At 56.9% G+C, this 15,435-nt stretch overlaps 1 protein-coding gene across 1 annotated transcript in view; it reads left to right on the forward strand.

The window, feature by feature from the left end:
• The window catches only part of LAMC3 (laminin subunit gamma 3), a 58,577-nt gene that overhangs the window by 28,543 nt on the left and 14,599 nt on the right, over nt 1–15,435 (forward strand). Inside the window, exons 9-17 of the mRNA XM_049630355.1 lie at nt 1,950–2,060; nt 3,989–4,181; nt 4,362–4,480; nt 4,572–4,622; nt 8,798–9,016; nt 10,921–11,109; nt 12,985–13,230; nt 14,078–14,231; nt 14,875–15,017. Coding sequence (XP_049486312.1) covers nt 1,950–2,060; nt 3,989–4,181; nt 4,362–4,480; nt 4,572–4,622; nt 8,798–9,016; nt 10,921–11,109; nt 12,985–13,230; nt 14,078–14,231; nt 14,875–15,017 — 1,425 coding nt within the window. The remainder of the gene's footprint in view (nt 1–1,949; nt 2,061–3,988; nt 4,182–4,361; nt 4,481–4,571; nt 4,623–8,797; nt 9,017–10,920; nt 11,110–12,984; nt 13,231–14,077; nt 14,232–14,874; nt 15,018–15,435) is intronic.

A 15,435-nucleotide genomic window follows, 5' to 3' on the forward strand; every position in this document is an offset into this window, starting at 1 on the left:
CCCCCCCCCCCCCCCCCCCCCGCCCCCAACCCCTGCAGCTCCCCCAGCTGGGCTAGAACCTCAAGCGCTGGCTCTGGGGCGCCCCAGACGCGGGGGCAGTGCGCCCTCTGCTGGAGGCTCGCGCAGAACGCAGGACGGAGCCGGGCTCAGAGTGGGGCTGGCCTTGAGGTAGCTTGTCACGAGTCTAGGAGGTTAGCATCAGGCGGGACTCATTCTACAGATCCTACGAACACCACCATTTTGTGTTCTCACCTTGAGCCAGGCCCTGGGCTCCGCACAGGTGTCTCGGAGCCCTCACATGACCCTCAGGCCAGCAGTTCTCAGGCTTTTTTGGTCTCTGGATCCCTTCAGGCTCTGGAAAACGACTGAGGCCTTCAAAGTGCTTTTCTCTACGTGGGTCATTTATATGGCTAACTTCTGTCTTAGAAATGGAGACAGCAATTTTTAAATAACTATATATTAATTCACTTAGAAATGACCACAATAGGGGCACCTGGGTGGCTCAGTCGGTTGAGCATCAGACTTCGGCTCAGCTCATGATCTCAAGGTTCATGGGTTCAAGCCCCAGGTCGGGCTCTGTGCTGGCAGCTCAGAGCCTGGAGCCTGCTTCAGATTCTGCGTCTCCCTCTCTCTCTGCCCTTCCTTCACTTGCTCTCTCTCTCTCTCTCAAAAATAAATATTAAAAATTTTTTTTAATTAAAAGAAATTTTTAAGTATGTTAGCTAACTTGACAATAAATTATATTAAAAAAATTTAGAAACTGAGCAGAGTAAACGTATAACATAAAGTAATATCAGCCTGGGAAAAATAACTCTTTTTTAAAAAAACAAAAAGAGGGGAGTATATTTGCCGTATGGTTCTGCACATCCCTTTATGGCTGCATTAATAGAGGTCTGTTGTGATACCACATGACTTGCAGTTTCTGGAAGATTCCTCCATTTGCTGCTAAGACATGAAAGATGCAAATACCATCTTAGTGTTACTAAGAAGATAGTTCGACCTCATGGGCCCCCTGAAAGAGTCTCAGGGTCTCCCGGGGTGTTCAGACCAACTTTGAGAACTGTTGCTGGGCCACGAATACTTCATCGCCCTCGTTTTGCAGAGGAGGAACCAACTTCAGAGAGGCTAAGTAACTTGCCCAGGGTCACACAGCCAGTGAACCTAGCCTAGCGCCGAGGAGCCCCGGACCTCCTCTTTCTGACCTCTTTCTCTTCATCCCTCCCTCCTCGCCCCTTCGGTGCCCCAGGGGTTGGGCCTCCACCCCATTCCCCAGCTGCCCCCTTGAGGTCATTTGCTACGTGCCACGCTAGGCTTGGTGTAGTGCCGTCACCAGAGGGAGGGTGGACGGGACTGGGGACCGGAAGGTCTGGGCTCTCATCCTGGCTCGACCACTTCCTGACCGGGTGGCACCCCTTGGTGCAGTGGGGCTGATGGCACACGCACCTCGAAGGACAAGGGCGGTGAGGTGGTGGGTGAGGGAGTTCTCCGAAGACCTGAAGTTGAGGTCAAGTTCAGTACCGTTAGAGATGGCTCCAGTGTCCCAGTGCCCCGTGCTGGGGTCTCCGGACCGTCTTCATGCTGTGTGCAGAACCCACCGAAGGGGCAAGGCAGGCCCGGAGGTCTGACTTGGCCCTAAACAGGGTCGGCACCCTGAGCTTTCTCCCTTCTCCTGGGGCTACCTCCCACCCCGAGACCCCCACCCGGACTCTGGGATGGGGGTCTGAGCGGCCGGCTGTGGGCAGCATTTGCCAGCAGCAGCTGGCTCTCGCCACCCCCCACCCCCTGCCGGCCTGTCTCTACAACAGTCTCTCGTCCCCCCTGGGCCGGTTGACTCAGGCTGTGCTCAGGCCTCTAGGGGCCATCCGTGGGACCCCAGGAAGGGTGTGAGGTGGGAAGGTGTAGAGGCCACCCTCCAGAGCCTCACGCGGGCGCGTGTGTTTGCTACCCAGGAGCCGAGGGCTGGCGGGCCGGAAGTGTGGGGGGCCCAGAGCATCCCGCGCAGTGGAGCCCAAGGGGGCTGCTCCTGAATCCAGAAGGCGAGGAGGAGCTCACGCTACCAGGTACCTGCCAGCCACAGGCAGGGGCAGGGCTGCCCCGTGCTCATTTCCTACTGTGACAAATTACCACCGGCCCGGTGGCTAAAAACAGCGCCAACTTATTCTCCAGTGTTCTGGAGGTCAGAAGTCTGAGCTAAAATCACGGCATCCACGGGGCTGCGCTCCCGGGACCCCAGGGGAGAGTCTGGTCCCTTGCCTTCTGCAGCTTCTGGAGGCCGCTCACATCCTTCGGCTTGTGGCCCCCCCACCCTCCATCTCCAGAAGCATCCGGTCTCCCTGTTGCAGCTTTTCTGCCCCCCTCTTCCATGTGTTAGGGACTTGGGGATTACTGGGCTCAGGCGCCTGATCCAAAATAATCCCTCCCCTCGAAGGCCGGCTGATCAACAGCCTTAATTCCATCTGCGGTCTTAATTGCCCCTTAAGTGCCATGACATGTGACATATTCACAGATTTCTTGGCTCGGGGCATGAGTACCTTTGGGGGCCATTTTGCGCCAACCACGTGCCCTGCGGGGTCTGCCAGAGCACCCCACCCCCACCCCGGCTTTCTGATCAAGGCCTTGCCACCAGTCTTCTTCCCAGAAATGCCTGTACCCTTCCCATCCGTCTCTCACCCTGCCAGGCCACTGAACGCTCTTCCCGAGGTCACGGGATTCCTGCAGAATGTAATTATTCCTGCAGAATCATTCTCTGCAGGAATTATTCTGAACCGCCCCTCACCAAATCGGGCAATTTTGGTTTCCTGGAAACTGTACCAGACCTAGAACCGGGATCCGGGTGTCCATTCTTAGTTGTCTTGTGGCCAGATTCCGGGTCCACTGGCTGCCCCAACCCAGTCGTGCCCTTGACCTCCCTCTCCAAGAAGGGCCGGAGAGATGGTGCCCAGATGTCTGAGCCGCTCCGTGGACACGGTGCCCAGCCAGGAAGCAGAAGTCACAGGGAGCCTGAGGCCCCGTCCTGGGGCAGGTGCCCCAAGCTCAGAACCCCAAGAACACAAAACACCCGCTATTCCGCGGCTGCTTTGTTGACACATTGAAGAAAAAGTTATTCACTCAGGAAGCACTTGCTGGGTTCTGTGCCGAGTGCCGGGCACAGTGCAGGTGGACGGAGTCAACCATTTTATTTCACTTCTTGAAATAAAGTGAAATAAAGAAATTTTTATTTCACTTCTTTATTTCACGGTCTACCAACATGCTGTACCTCCGGCTGACTCCCAAGTGCAGAAGGACCGAAGGGAGACAGCCGGGCACGTCCCGATGTGCCCTCTCCTGCCGCGTGGCCGTTTCCCAGCCTAAGCAGGCAGAGGACCCAGAAAAACGGCACAAGTTCGAAAGCTGGGCCCTCCGTTATCTCTTAGGCTGCCGCCGCCTTCTTTCTGCTCTGAGCCTGTTGTGACTCCGGTGGAAAGCGTGGCCTCGGGGCCACGTGCAGCATGCTGGCCTTGTGGCTTGCTCTGAGCCTCACGCTCAGCTCCCACGGGCGTGGGGCCGCCAGAGTCTGCTCGTGGGGTGTCGTCGCGAGCATGGCTTGTCAACGGGCGGCCGGGTGTCCCCCACTGTGCGTGCCGTGTGTGTGTGTGTGTGTGTGTGTGTGTGTGTGTGTGTGTTCGGTATCCGCCCTGCTCCCAGATCGACTCCGCCGTCCCCTCGGACTTTACTTATAAAGCCAGAGCTCAAGGCAATGACGGCAGAGCAGTATGCTGGCCGTGGGGCCCTGTGTTACTGCAAGGTCACAGGCGCGTGAAGCCGGCCCGCAGGGAAGGTGTGGGGAGGCCACCCTCGGCATCCGATATGCCGGGAGGCCTTCGATTTTCTCCTTCTGTCGTTTTTATCTTGTTTGAATGTTTAATTGTCAATAAAGTCAATATACCATAGACATTTGAAACCAAGGTAATTAAGTACAGACGTCAAAGCCTTCTTCTCTTGTCGTCAGAGAAATTCCTGGGAGACCAGCGGTTCAGCTACGGACAGCCCATCACACTGACCTTCTGGATCCCCCCCGGGGGCTCCCCACTCCCCGTGCGGCTGAGGCTGGAAGGGGCGGGCCTGGCCCTGACTCTACGACCCTCCAGCCTGGCGGGCCCCCGGGATGCTGGGCAGCCGGGGGAGGCCCAGCTCACGTTCCAGTAAGTGCCTTGCGGAGTCCTGGGAGGTGGGGTCGGGCATTCGGGGTGGTCCCTGAGGTCTGGGCACACTCGGATCCTCCTGTGGTCCGGGGCCTTCCCCGCTCTCCACCCCAAGCTGGGGGCTCCTTGGTAACACCTGCCCCCGGCCTCAGGTTCCGGTTTGTCCCCCACCCCTGGCAGGTTGCAGGAGACCTCTGAGGACGCGGCCCCTCCGCTGCCCCCCTTCCATTTCCAGCAGCTGCTCGCCAATCTGACGGCTCTGCGCATCCGGGCCGGCGGCCAGAGCACAAGCCCTTCCGGTCAGTAATGATGGAGACGGCCCTCCTCACCCGCCGGGCCCCGGGGCTCCCTCCTGCCTAGCAGACACTTAGCATCCCCGTTTTGCCACAGAGACGTCTGAAGGTCAGAGAAGTAGGACACTGGCTGAAGGTCGTGGAACTGGTAAGGACTGGGAGGGTGGGTGCTGAGGACAGAGGCAGGGGCTGAACGAGTGGCGGGGGGGGGGGTGGCTGAGGATGACCAGTTCTAAGAGACAGGTGTGTGGCCACGAAGCAGCCAAGAGCTGTGGGGCGTCGTCACTCCAGGGCAGAGTCTGCCATTATTGCCAGGAGGAGGGACCTTTGAGGGTCCTCTGTGGGCGCTGGTCTCAGGGACAGGCGCGGATCCCAGAGTTGGCTCCTCCTGCTGGTCATTGGTGGTATCGCACCTAAGTCACCCCGAGAGCGGATCTGGTTTCTAAACCTTCTGGGGGGGGGGGGGGGGGAGCTGGGTCAGGACGCTGCTTCCAGAGAGATTTCTCACCACCTCTCACCCTGGCCACATGGTGATCATCCTTGCAAACTGTTCCTGGTTCCCCCCACTCTTCTTAAGGTACTTTCTTTTAATTTTTTTTTTAAGTTTATTCATTTTTTGAGAGAGAGAGCGTGAGCAGGGGAGGGGCAGAGAGAGAGAGAGAGAGCGCGATGGAATCCGAAGCAGGTTCCAGGCTCTGAGCTGTCAGCACAGAGCCCGACATGGGGCTCGAACTCATGAACCATGAGACCATGACCTGAGCTGAAGTTGGATGCTCAACCGACTGAGCCACCCAGGCGCCCCTAAATGTACTTTCTCCTTCTCTCCACTCCCCCATACCTTTATATGCCTAGACCAGGCATCCTCTGTGCCCCTTTTTAGAACAGGTATTTCAGGGGTGCCTGGGTGTCTCAGTAGGTTAAGTGTCCAATTTTTTTTTTTTAACATTTATTTATTTTTGAGAGACAGAGCACGAGCAGGGGAGGAGCAGAAAGAGAGGGAGACACAGAATCCGAAGCAGGCTCCAGGCTCCGAGCTGTCAGCACAGAGCCCGACGCGGGGCTCGAACCCACGAACCGTGAGATCATGACCTGAGCCGAAGTCGGACGCTTCACCAACTGAGCCTCCCAGGCGCCCCGAGCGTCCAACTCTTTATTTCAGTTCAGGTCGTGATCTCAAGGCTGATGGGTTCAAGCCCTGTGTTGGGCTACATGCTGACAGTGTGGAGCCTGCTTGGGATTCTCCCTCTCTCTCTGCCCCTACCCTGCTCACTCTCTCACACTCTCTCAAAATAAATAAATAAACTTTAAAAAGAAAATCAAAACAGGTGCTTCACATACAACACCCCTTTACCATTTAGAGATGGAATTTAAATTTTTTTTTTTTTAACGTTTATTTATTTTTGGGACAGAGAGAGAGCATGAATGGGGGAGGGGCAGAGAGAGAGGGAGACACAGAATCGGAAGCAGGCTCCAGGCTCTGAGCCATTAGCCCAGAGCCTGACGGGGGGCTCGAACTCACGGACCGCGAGATCGTGACCCGAGCCGAAGTCGGACGCATAACCGACTGAGCCACCCAGGCGCCCCTAGAGATGAAATTTATAGATATCATAACTTACACGGACACAATGTTTTCAAACCAGTGTAGTATCCTAGTTGTAACAGACAGAGTAAATAAAAAGAAAGTAAACGACGTACAAAAACAGTCATTGAATGCCAGAGTGTCGGTGCTCAGCCGTGACCATACTGGAGGACATAATGAGGTAATCAGAGTTGCCCCCACTGTGGTGAATAACTGTGGGTTTCAGAGCAACTGAAGCTCAGAAGGCATTTGCAGAGGCAGCGAGCAGGGAAATTGTGACTAGTGCTGGCTTGGTCAATGTGGTTCTTCTAGAAGGTTGACTTAGCCTTGGCGCTTTTGTTGTTGCGTTACGGGAAAAACACGTTGGCAGAGTAACCGTCCATTTGTGGGTGAAGCTGTGAAACCAAGTTTCAGACATCCATCTGGATAGGACTGACCTTTGTTCCTTAAAACCCTTTGTGTGTGTCATGTTGAAGTCATCACTAAATGGGACTATTTGTCAGATCACTGTGAGCAGGGCAGTCACAGAGGGGGACCAGAGCACGGACGGGGTGCACACTGGCGACAGACTTCAAGAGCTGGGGGGCCACTAGGGGCACGATTTTCCAAAGTGGTGAAAAACTCTGAGCACGACAAAGCCCGGGGTTGCCCCCGCGTTCAGGGTACCCGCATGGCTAGACAATCCGATATGCACCTACACCATTCAAAAATGCCCTGTGCTCGTGTATAAAATGGAGTGGGGGTCGGGGTTCAGATGTTTGCGGAGGTGTTTCCCTGCCTTTTCAGCATCCAGCAAGACCTCTGAAAGTCACGGGGGGCTTCTGCTCATGTCAGGATGTCTAATACCCCTGACCCTTGTCTCCCCATCATCGTGATGACCAGAACAGCCACAGATTTCCTTCTAGGGCGGGGAAGTGACTGGCTCCTTTAGAGAACGCTTCGCTTAAATGGCCAGCTTTCCCCGGGCCCCTTCAAGTCAGACTCGGGGGTTATTAGCCGGCCCTTCCTGCCTCAGCCCCCTCTTTCTCTTTGGAGCTCTATCCCCATCAGCCTTGCCCACGCTCCCCAAAGCCTCCCTGCTCCCCAGGTCGCCCTGCTGAGGCTCCTCGGAGGCGTTTCATTTCCACTCTTTCCAGCAGCTTCTACAGCTTCCTTCTGTCACTCAGCCTTCGTTAACGGATGTTTACGAAGCACCTGCTTAGGCCAGGCCCGCACTGGGTGCTGGGGTGAATTGGAGCGGCAGGTGGACGTACTGACCCTCCCTCTCCCCGCCTGCCCAGCCGCAGGCTGGATGACGCTCTGGGCTATATCCATCCACATCTTTCTGCATGCACGGTCTTACGTGTGTGTGTGTGTGTGTGTGTGTGTGTGTGTGTGTGTTTACATCTGTGCTTTTTAACGCCTCACACAGTCTGATGTGGTGCCACTTGCTTTTTTCAGCTAACGTGTGTCCTGGGGGCTGTCACCTGTCCTACACGTAGAAAAAGGCTGGCTGTCCGTCCACCGCGTATCGTTCCGCAATATAGATGCCCCCGAGAGTTTCAACCGTCCCTCTGTTGGTAGATGTTGAAACGATTTCCACGTTTCCACTATGCATACGGTGCTGCCGAGAACAGGGAATACGGAAGGGTCTTTGTCTCGTCGTGCGCGTCTGTCTTTAGCACGGATCCCTCAACGTGGGAATGTGAGGTGTTGGGTCAAAGGGTGCACGTTTGATACATGCTGCCAGGTTTTGGTTGCACCGATCTATATTCTCAGGACACGCGTCCGCCCTTCTCCACTGCCCACCTGCTCTGGTTGTCAATGGATAGTTGTTACATTTTGCCCTGAGTTTCTAGTTGTTTTCTGGCGTGAGGGTTGGCCTGATAGGAGCTACCACTCTTCACTAAAAGCAGAGCCCCCTAATTTATAGTCCTGTATCCCTGGGCATGGGTCCCCCACACTGTCTTTCCCTGTCTGTGTTCTTTAAATGCTTACCAGTCGGAGGGTTGTGAATGGTACGGTTGTTTAAATGTACATATCTGATAAGCTGTGAGAATGAATGGCTTTCCAGAAAATTCCCAGCCATATCCATTTTTTGTTCTCAAAAAATCCCTCTTTAAGAGACGCCTGGGTGGCTCTCAGTTGGTTAAGCGTCCAACTTGATTTCGGCTCGGATCGTGACCTCATGGCTCATGGGTTCAAGCCCCGCGTCAGGCTCCATGCCGTTAGCGCAGAACCTGCTTGGAATTCTCTCTCTCCCTCTCTCTCTGCCCCTTCCCCTGTTCACTCTCCCTCGAAAAACAAACAAACAAGACTAAACTAAAAACTACCTATTTGGGGGCACCTGGGTGGCTCAGTCGGTTAGGCTTTGGACTTTGGCTCAGGTCATGGTCTCGCAGTTGGTGGGTTCGAGCCCCACATTGGGCTCTGTGCTGACAGCTCAGAGCCCAGAACCTGCTTCCGATTCTGTCTCTCTCTCTCTCTCTCTCTCTCTCTCTCTGCCCCTCCCCTGCTCATGCTCTGTCTCTGTCTCTCCAAAAATGAATAAACATTTTTTAAAATTTTTTAATAAAAAAATAAATTTAAAACACTGCCTATTTTTCCTTTGCCTTTTGTCTGCTTTTTCAAAATCATAATCGACCCGTAGGCTGCCTTTTATCTGTGAGCCAATAACCCTTTGCTTGTTACATATATGAACAGGAAGGTCTTGGCGGGGGAAATGTGTGCCTGTAACTCTCTTCCTCTCTGTCCTCGTTCTGCAGGCCAGGTATTCCTGACTGAGGTCCGGCTCACGTCAGCCCAGCGGGGGCTCTCCCCACCAGCCTCCTGGGTAGAGACTTGCTCATGTCCCAAAGGGTACACAGGCCAGTTCTGTGAATCCTGCGCTCCAGGATACAAGAGGGAGACACCACTGGGGGGTCCCTATACCAGCTGTGTCCCCTGCACCTGCAACCAGCATGGCACCTGTGACCCCCACACAGGTGAGTCCTGGCACCCCACCCCAAAGCCACCTAAGGCTATACACCCAGCGCGGAAGGTGAGTGCTGACCCGAACGGGGTCAGCCGTGTGCATGTGTGAGTGATCACCGAGGGCGGTACTCCTAAAAGGGTGTCCCCGAGTTCCCCACGTGCCCTGCTGGGCACCTTTCTACATACCGTGTCATTGATTCCTGCCATTACCGGTCTTACAGTTTAGGGACCCAAGGCGCAGGGAGCCGGCACGGCCAGCAGGTGGCAGAGCTGCTCCCGCCGCAAGGTCACGGCCAGCTGTTTACCCCACTAGCAGCAGAGGAAACGCAGAGAGAGCCTTCGACCCAGGTCACTAGGTGGGAGGTGCTGGACGGGGGCCGCACCCTGGCCTCTCTCCACACCGTGGGCCTCTCACACCGGAAGCGAGAGGGTCAGCGCCCCGCTGCCCTCCTGGAGCAGGTGGGGTCCCTGAGGAGGGTAATGCAAGCTCAGCATCTCTCAGGCTCCACACTGGAGCAGACAAAGGACAGCAGCCTGGGAATCGGCGGCCTGGCCAGTCGGGACAGGCACACGGTCCATGAGGGGCTTCCTCCCCTCCTTGGCCATGGCAGGCATCACAAATCGAGCCCAGATGAGGCCTCGTATTCCTAACACGTGCTGGTCCAGGCCGCCCCGACCAAGGAGGCCTGACATGGGGCCAGTCTGTCATCCCTCAGAACCCTTGGCCGTCCCATGACTTCCTGCTCAGCTTGGGCAAGTCCTCATCTGTCAAATGGGCCAAGTGGCCACTGCTGCTCATGCTAGAGAGAAGGAGTGAGCGTGTGGATCTGGGCTGAGTCAGGGACCAGTAGAAGGCAGCACAGGCATGATGGTCCCCCTGTTTCACTTGTCTACCCTGAATTCTCTTTTCCCTGTTCATCTCAGCCCCAGCTGAGTGCTGCGGGGCCTCCCAGAAGGCGGGGGGTGGGGTGGGCATCTTGCTTCCCTGGGCCCTTCTCAGCCAGGCTCCTCACTCAGGCCCTGGCAGTGGGGCCTCCCTTCCCCAGGGCACAGGCTCTGTGCAGGTGCTGGAGAAGGGGGTTTGCAGATCCCCCAGCATGAGAAACCAGTGGAGGGCAGGGCCTGTTCTATGAGACCAGCCAGCTTCTGTGAACCTGTTCTTTGCCAAATCATGTTGGGAACAGACTCCCGGGTCTCTGTGGCTCTTTTTTTTTTTTTTTTTTTTTTTTTAATGTTTGTTTATTTTTGAGAGACAGAGCGCAAGCGGGGGGAGGGGCAGAGAGAGGTGACGGAGAATCCGAAGCAGGCTCCAGGTTCCGAGCCATCAGCACAGAGCCCGACGCAGGGCTCGAACTCACAGACCGTGAGATCATGACCTGAGCCGGAGTCGGACGCCTAACCGACTGAGCCACCCCCGCGTCCCCAGGGGTCTGTGTCTTTTGGCCCCTGAGGTTAAGAGGCCACAGAGGAAAGGGCAGGAAAACCATGAGTGGGAACACAGATAGGTCATCTGTTGGTTCAGTTATAGGTTTCAAAGAACAAAATACTAACGGTAACAGTAATGATCGTGCTGGGTGCCAGGGGCTATGCAAGGTCCTCTGGCTGCATGATCCTGCTGAATCCTGACAAAGAAAGACCCTTGCGGTCAGGGCCATTGTCGTGTCCATCTTGTAGGTGAGGTCACTGAGGCACGGGGCGTTAGATGGTTTTCCCAGCTTCACAGGGTCAGTACGTGGTGGGCGTGAACCCAGGGAGGACTTTCTTACCCCCAGGCCCAACTGCCTCCACCTGGGAAGGTTTCCACCTCAGTTCTGCCTGGGGATATGCCTTGTGAGCCCGACCACCAAGATGCTCCCCGTCCCTGGAGCATTCTGGGCTCGGGCAGTCATAACCAGGTGCTTCTCTTGCCCCACAGGGATCTGCCTGTGTGGCCACCACACCGAGGGCCCGTCCTGTGAGCGCTGTTTGCCAGGTTTCTATGGCAGCCCCTTCGGAGGCCGAGCCGATGACTGTCAGCCTTGTCCGTGCCCTGGACAGTCGGCCTGCACAGCCATCCCAGAGAGCAGGGAGGTAGTGTGCACCCACTGCCCCCCAGGCCAGAGAGGTGAGTGGCTTATGCTCAGGGGCTCTGCTTCTGTCCTGGGCTCCAGGAGCGGGGTCCTGGGTTTGGAGTGTGACAGATTGGGGAAGGCCCAGCTTAGCCTGACCTCTCAGAACATGGCCAGGGCTCCCGGCTGCCATAGGTCCCTGGCAGAACTTGAGCCATTGAGCATTTCCAGGAGAGTTCTTTTTAAAAAAAAATTTTTAATGTTTATTTCTGAGAGAGACAGAGACAGAGCGCAAGCCGGGGAGGGGCAGAGAGAGAGGGGGACACAGACTCCGAAGCAGGCTCCAGACTCCGAGCCGTCAGCACAGAGCCCGACGCGGGGCTCGAACCCACAAACCGCGAGCTCATGACCTGAGCCCAAGTCGGACACTTAACCAGCTGAGCCACCCAGGCGCCCCGAGGAGAGTTTTTGAAAATCCCCATCTGGGCCCTGGCCCCACGGAGCCCGGCTTACTGGCTTGACACAGAACCTAAGAATCTGTATTCATAACAAGTGCTCTGGCTAATTCTGATACGCGGTGAAGGAGGAAAATCTCTGATTACACTCTGAGCTTTTAAAACACGTTGCCAGATGTTGTATAAGGCAGAAACTGTCCCACCCCCCACTCCAGGACCCAGGGCCACCCTCGACATCTGGTTCTTTTACAGCTCTTTGGAGATAGGATTCGCATACCCTACAATCCACCCGCTTCTACAACTCCATGTGTTTTGGGGGGGCATACTCCATTATTAATTTCTTAAGTTATGGCAAAAAATATGTAACATAAAATTTGTCATCGGAACCATTTTTAAGTGCACGGTGCCGTGGCATTTAAGTACGTTCACAGGGTTGTACAACCATCTCTGTGATCTGTCTCCAGAATGTATTCATCTTCCCAAACGGGAACGCTATCCCCATTAAACAACCCCCACCCCCCTCCCGCAGCCTCTAATAAGCACCGTCCTACTTCCTGTCTCTCTGTACCTGACTCTTCCGGGGACCCCGTACAAGTGACTTCCATCCAATGTTTGTCCTTCTGCGACTGGCTTATTTCACTTGACATAAATGTTTCCAAGGTTCTCAGACATCGGATTTTGTGTCCGGTGGCCCTGAGGTCCATTTGGTCCTATCACGTGCCTGCTTTGCTAGGGGACCGCTCTGAAAGCAGCTCCCCACTAGGGCCAGCAGCAGGGAGGGGGCAGGGGGCCCAAGACGGGAGGACCCTGCACCCCACCCTGCCGTCACGCTGCGCCTCTGTTCCGTAACCTTCCCCACCTTTTCTGGCTCCCCTGGTCTGCAGATTCAAGGAGGGCCTGGTCTGTGGGTGTGGAAAGTTAGAGAAGTTCAGCCTGGCCCAGGCGGAGAGGTGCTTGAGGGGGATTTGGGGGTGGGGGGAGCAGGGCACTGCTGTGTGTAGAGGAAACAACCCCTGGGAAGGTCGCCTGGGTGGGCGCCAGCCCTGCCCCCTCATCCCACCAGCACCCCGAGGGCCTCACTGGCGAAGAGGATGGCTGGCGGGGTGACAAGGAGGGTGATGACAATGAGCAGGCAGTGACGGCCACTACTGTTGTCGCGCCAGGAGCTGTGCTAAGAGCTTTGCACAAATTATCTCACCAAGCCCTCTCCCCGGTCCTCTGCGGAGGCTGCATTATTGTCCCCGCCTTGTAGATGAGGAGCCCGAGTTCAGAGAGGCCCAGGCGCTTGCCCTAGACCGCACAGCCAGCTGATGGCTGAGCTGGGCCCTGGCCCTGGGGCCCTCGCTCTGATCCACAAGGAGACGCGAGGGCCGCTCGCTTTGGTTCACGCCCGCCCTCCCCCCCCACCCCTGTGGAGACCCAGCAGCCCCCTCCCTCAGGCCTGCGCCTCCACGTGCAGCCCCCTCCCTTCCCCAGGGCGGCGCTGTGAGATCTGTGATGACGGCTATTTTGGGGACCCTCTGGGGCTCTCTGGGGCCCCCCAGCCCTGCCGGCGGTGCCAGTGCAGTGGGAACGTAGACCCCAACGCCGTGGGCAACTGTGACCCCCAGTCTGGCCGCTGCCTGCGTTGCCTGCACAACACGACAGGTGCCCGCTGTGAGCGCTGCGAGGAAGGCTTCTACGGGAGCGCCCTGGCCCCTCGGCCCGCAGACAAATGCACGCGTGAGTACCCACCTCCCGACCCACGGTGAGGGGCGCGTTGTGGTGACCCCTCTCCTCCAGCTCTAGCCATCAACTCCACGGGGCTGTGCAACCTTAGGCAGATTACTCACCTGCTCTGTTTCTTTGTCTGAAAGGTGTGGTAAGGGTTGGCTCTCCTCCAAGGGCTCTCTCAGCCCTGATCTAATCAACTGAGCCTGTGCTTTATTTATTTTTTGCCTTGATGATTTAGCACTTACCTCCAGCTCCGCAGTCAGCGCCCATGACGGACCTCCATGGCCACGGCACTCAGCACATTTATGCTGCCCCCCCGGGCTCCCATCAGGGTGTTCCTCTCCGCCGCCTGGGTTCACCCTCCGCCCTCTGTCCCCACTCAGAGGGCCATACCTCGGCCCGTGGAGGGCTTCCAGAAATGCTCAGGGAGAAGTTCAGCATTTCCCCCAAACTTACTTGCCCCAGAGCCCTTTCTCCACGTGCCACCTGTCGGCACCCTGCCGGCCTCTTGTTTTATGGAGCCCAGGAGGGCAGGGTCAAGTGACCCGAGACAGTGGGTACAGAGGTCCACCCACGACTCCCTGGCCAAGTCTCTGGCTTTCTCTCCAGCCAGCGGGGGTTCAGGGCAGGCTCAGAAGAGCCCTCTGCCTCCATGATGGTTCTAGGCTGTCTCTCCAAGGACATAGGAGATGGGCTGCGATTTGAGCCCGGCCCTAGAGCCTTTTTCCAGAAACAGCTTAGGAGTCTGGGCCGAGTGTGAGTCCTCTCTGTGTGCGCCCCATCTTCTCCTGGACCCCCAAAGGTTGGATGGCGATCTGCATGGTTCCCCAACACCGTTTTCTGCTTCCACCCCCAGCCTGCAGCTGCAACCCGGGGGGCTCAGTCAGTGAGCAGAGACCCTGCGACCCGGCGAGCGGCCAGTGCACCTGCCTGCCTCATGTGACGGGACGGGACTGTAGCCACTGCAGCCCCGGTTTCTATGACCTCCGGCCCGGGAGGGGCTGCCGGAGGTGAGTGGGGTGAGGGTGTGGGTGCCCTTCTCCCTGGGAGTGTCTCCAGGATGGAGGGCGTCCCGGGCAGCCTCCAGAGAGGGATCTGGCTTGGAATGTGCCATCCCAGGCTCCCTGCCAGGTACACCGTGCCCTGTACCAAAGGGGGACAAAGGGATGGTCCCTTGGGGGTCAGACTCGTGGCCCTGCCAACCCAGGATGTGGGCCAAGAACAGCCCTAAGGGATGTCCAGGTGGCCAGGGGGGCCAGTTTGCTCTCTGTCTCCCTTCTCAGTGACGCTGTTGCTTGGTGACCTTTTTGGCCACAACAGCCCCTTTGTGCCTCTGGGGAACAGTGGAGGGCTCCAGGGAAATGCCCGGTGAAACAAACAGGTTTCTTCCTTGCAAGACTCCTCAGAGCCTTTAATATGCTAGTTGCATTGTGACTTCCCAACAGAGGGGTATAGTCTCCAAGATTTATATGTCCCCATAGCCTCTGTGGGGAGGGGAGGGAGTGGCATTTTGTGAGCCTGTGCTTCCCCGGGGGCACAGCTTGGGGAAAGCTGTTTGACATGTACGGACTTCGAGATGGGGCCTCGTGTGCAGAGGATGTGATCTGCAGTCCCGGCCGCTTGTCTCAGACCCGGTCCCTTCCCCTGTCATAGCTGCAAGTGTCACCCGCTGGGCTCCCAGGAGGACCGGTGTCACCCCAAGACCGGGCAGTGCCCCTGTCGTCCAGGCGTTGAGGGCCAGGCCTGCGACAGATGCCAGCTGGGTTTCTTCGGCTTCTCCATCAAGGGATGCCGAGGTGAGGAAGCTGGGTGCTTCCCGGCCACCCAGAAAGTGGGGCCTGAGGTCTCTGGGCAACGAGGGGCTGCCAGCCGCGTGGCAAGAGAGTAAAGGATCGGGTGGAGGCCTGTCTTCTAAGAGCAGCCGTAGAAATATGGAGGGAGGGAGTGTAGGGGACCAAAAATCGAGTCCCAGGCTCCACTGCTAAATTCCTCTGTGCTGAGGCCATCGGGTCACCTCTCTGGGCCTTGGTTTCCATATTCGTATGGCCGGATGGCATGGCAGTTCCTAAACATGGCGGGTTCTCAGACCCAGGGACACTGAAATAAGTCAGCTGTCACCTCCGACCTTCTGACTCAGTCTCCCAGGAAGGACTCAGGAATGTGGTTGAACTTGTGGCGGGGGGGGGGGGGGGGGGGGGGGGGGGGGGGGGGGGG

Source organism: Panthera uncia, chromosome D4 (assembly GCF_023721935.1).
Source record: "Panthera uncia isolate 11264 chromosome D4, Puncia_PCG_1.0, whole genome shotgun sequence".
Lineage (NCBI taxonomy): Eukaryota > Metazoa > Chordata > Mammalia > Carnivora > Felidae > Panthera > Panthera uncia.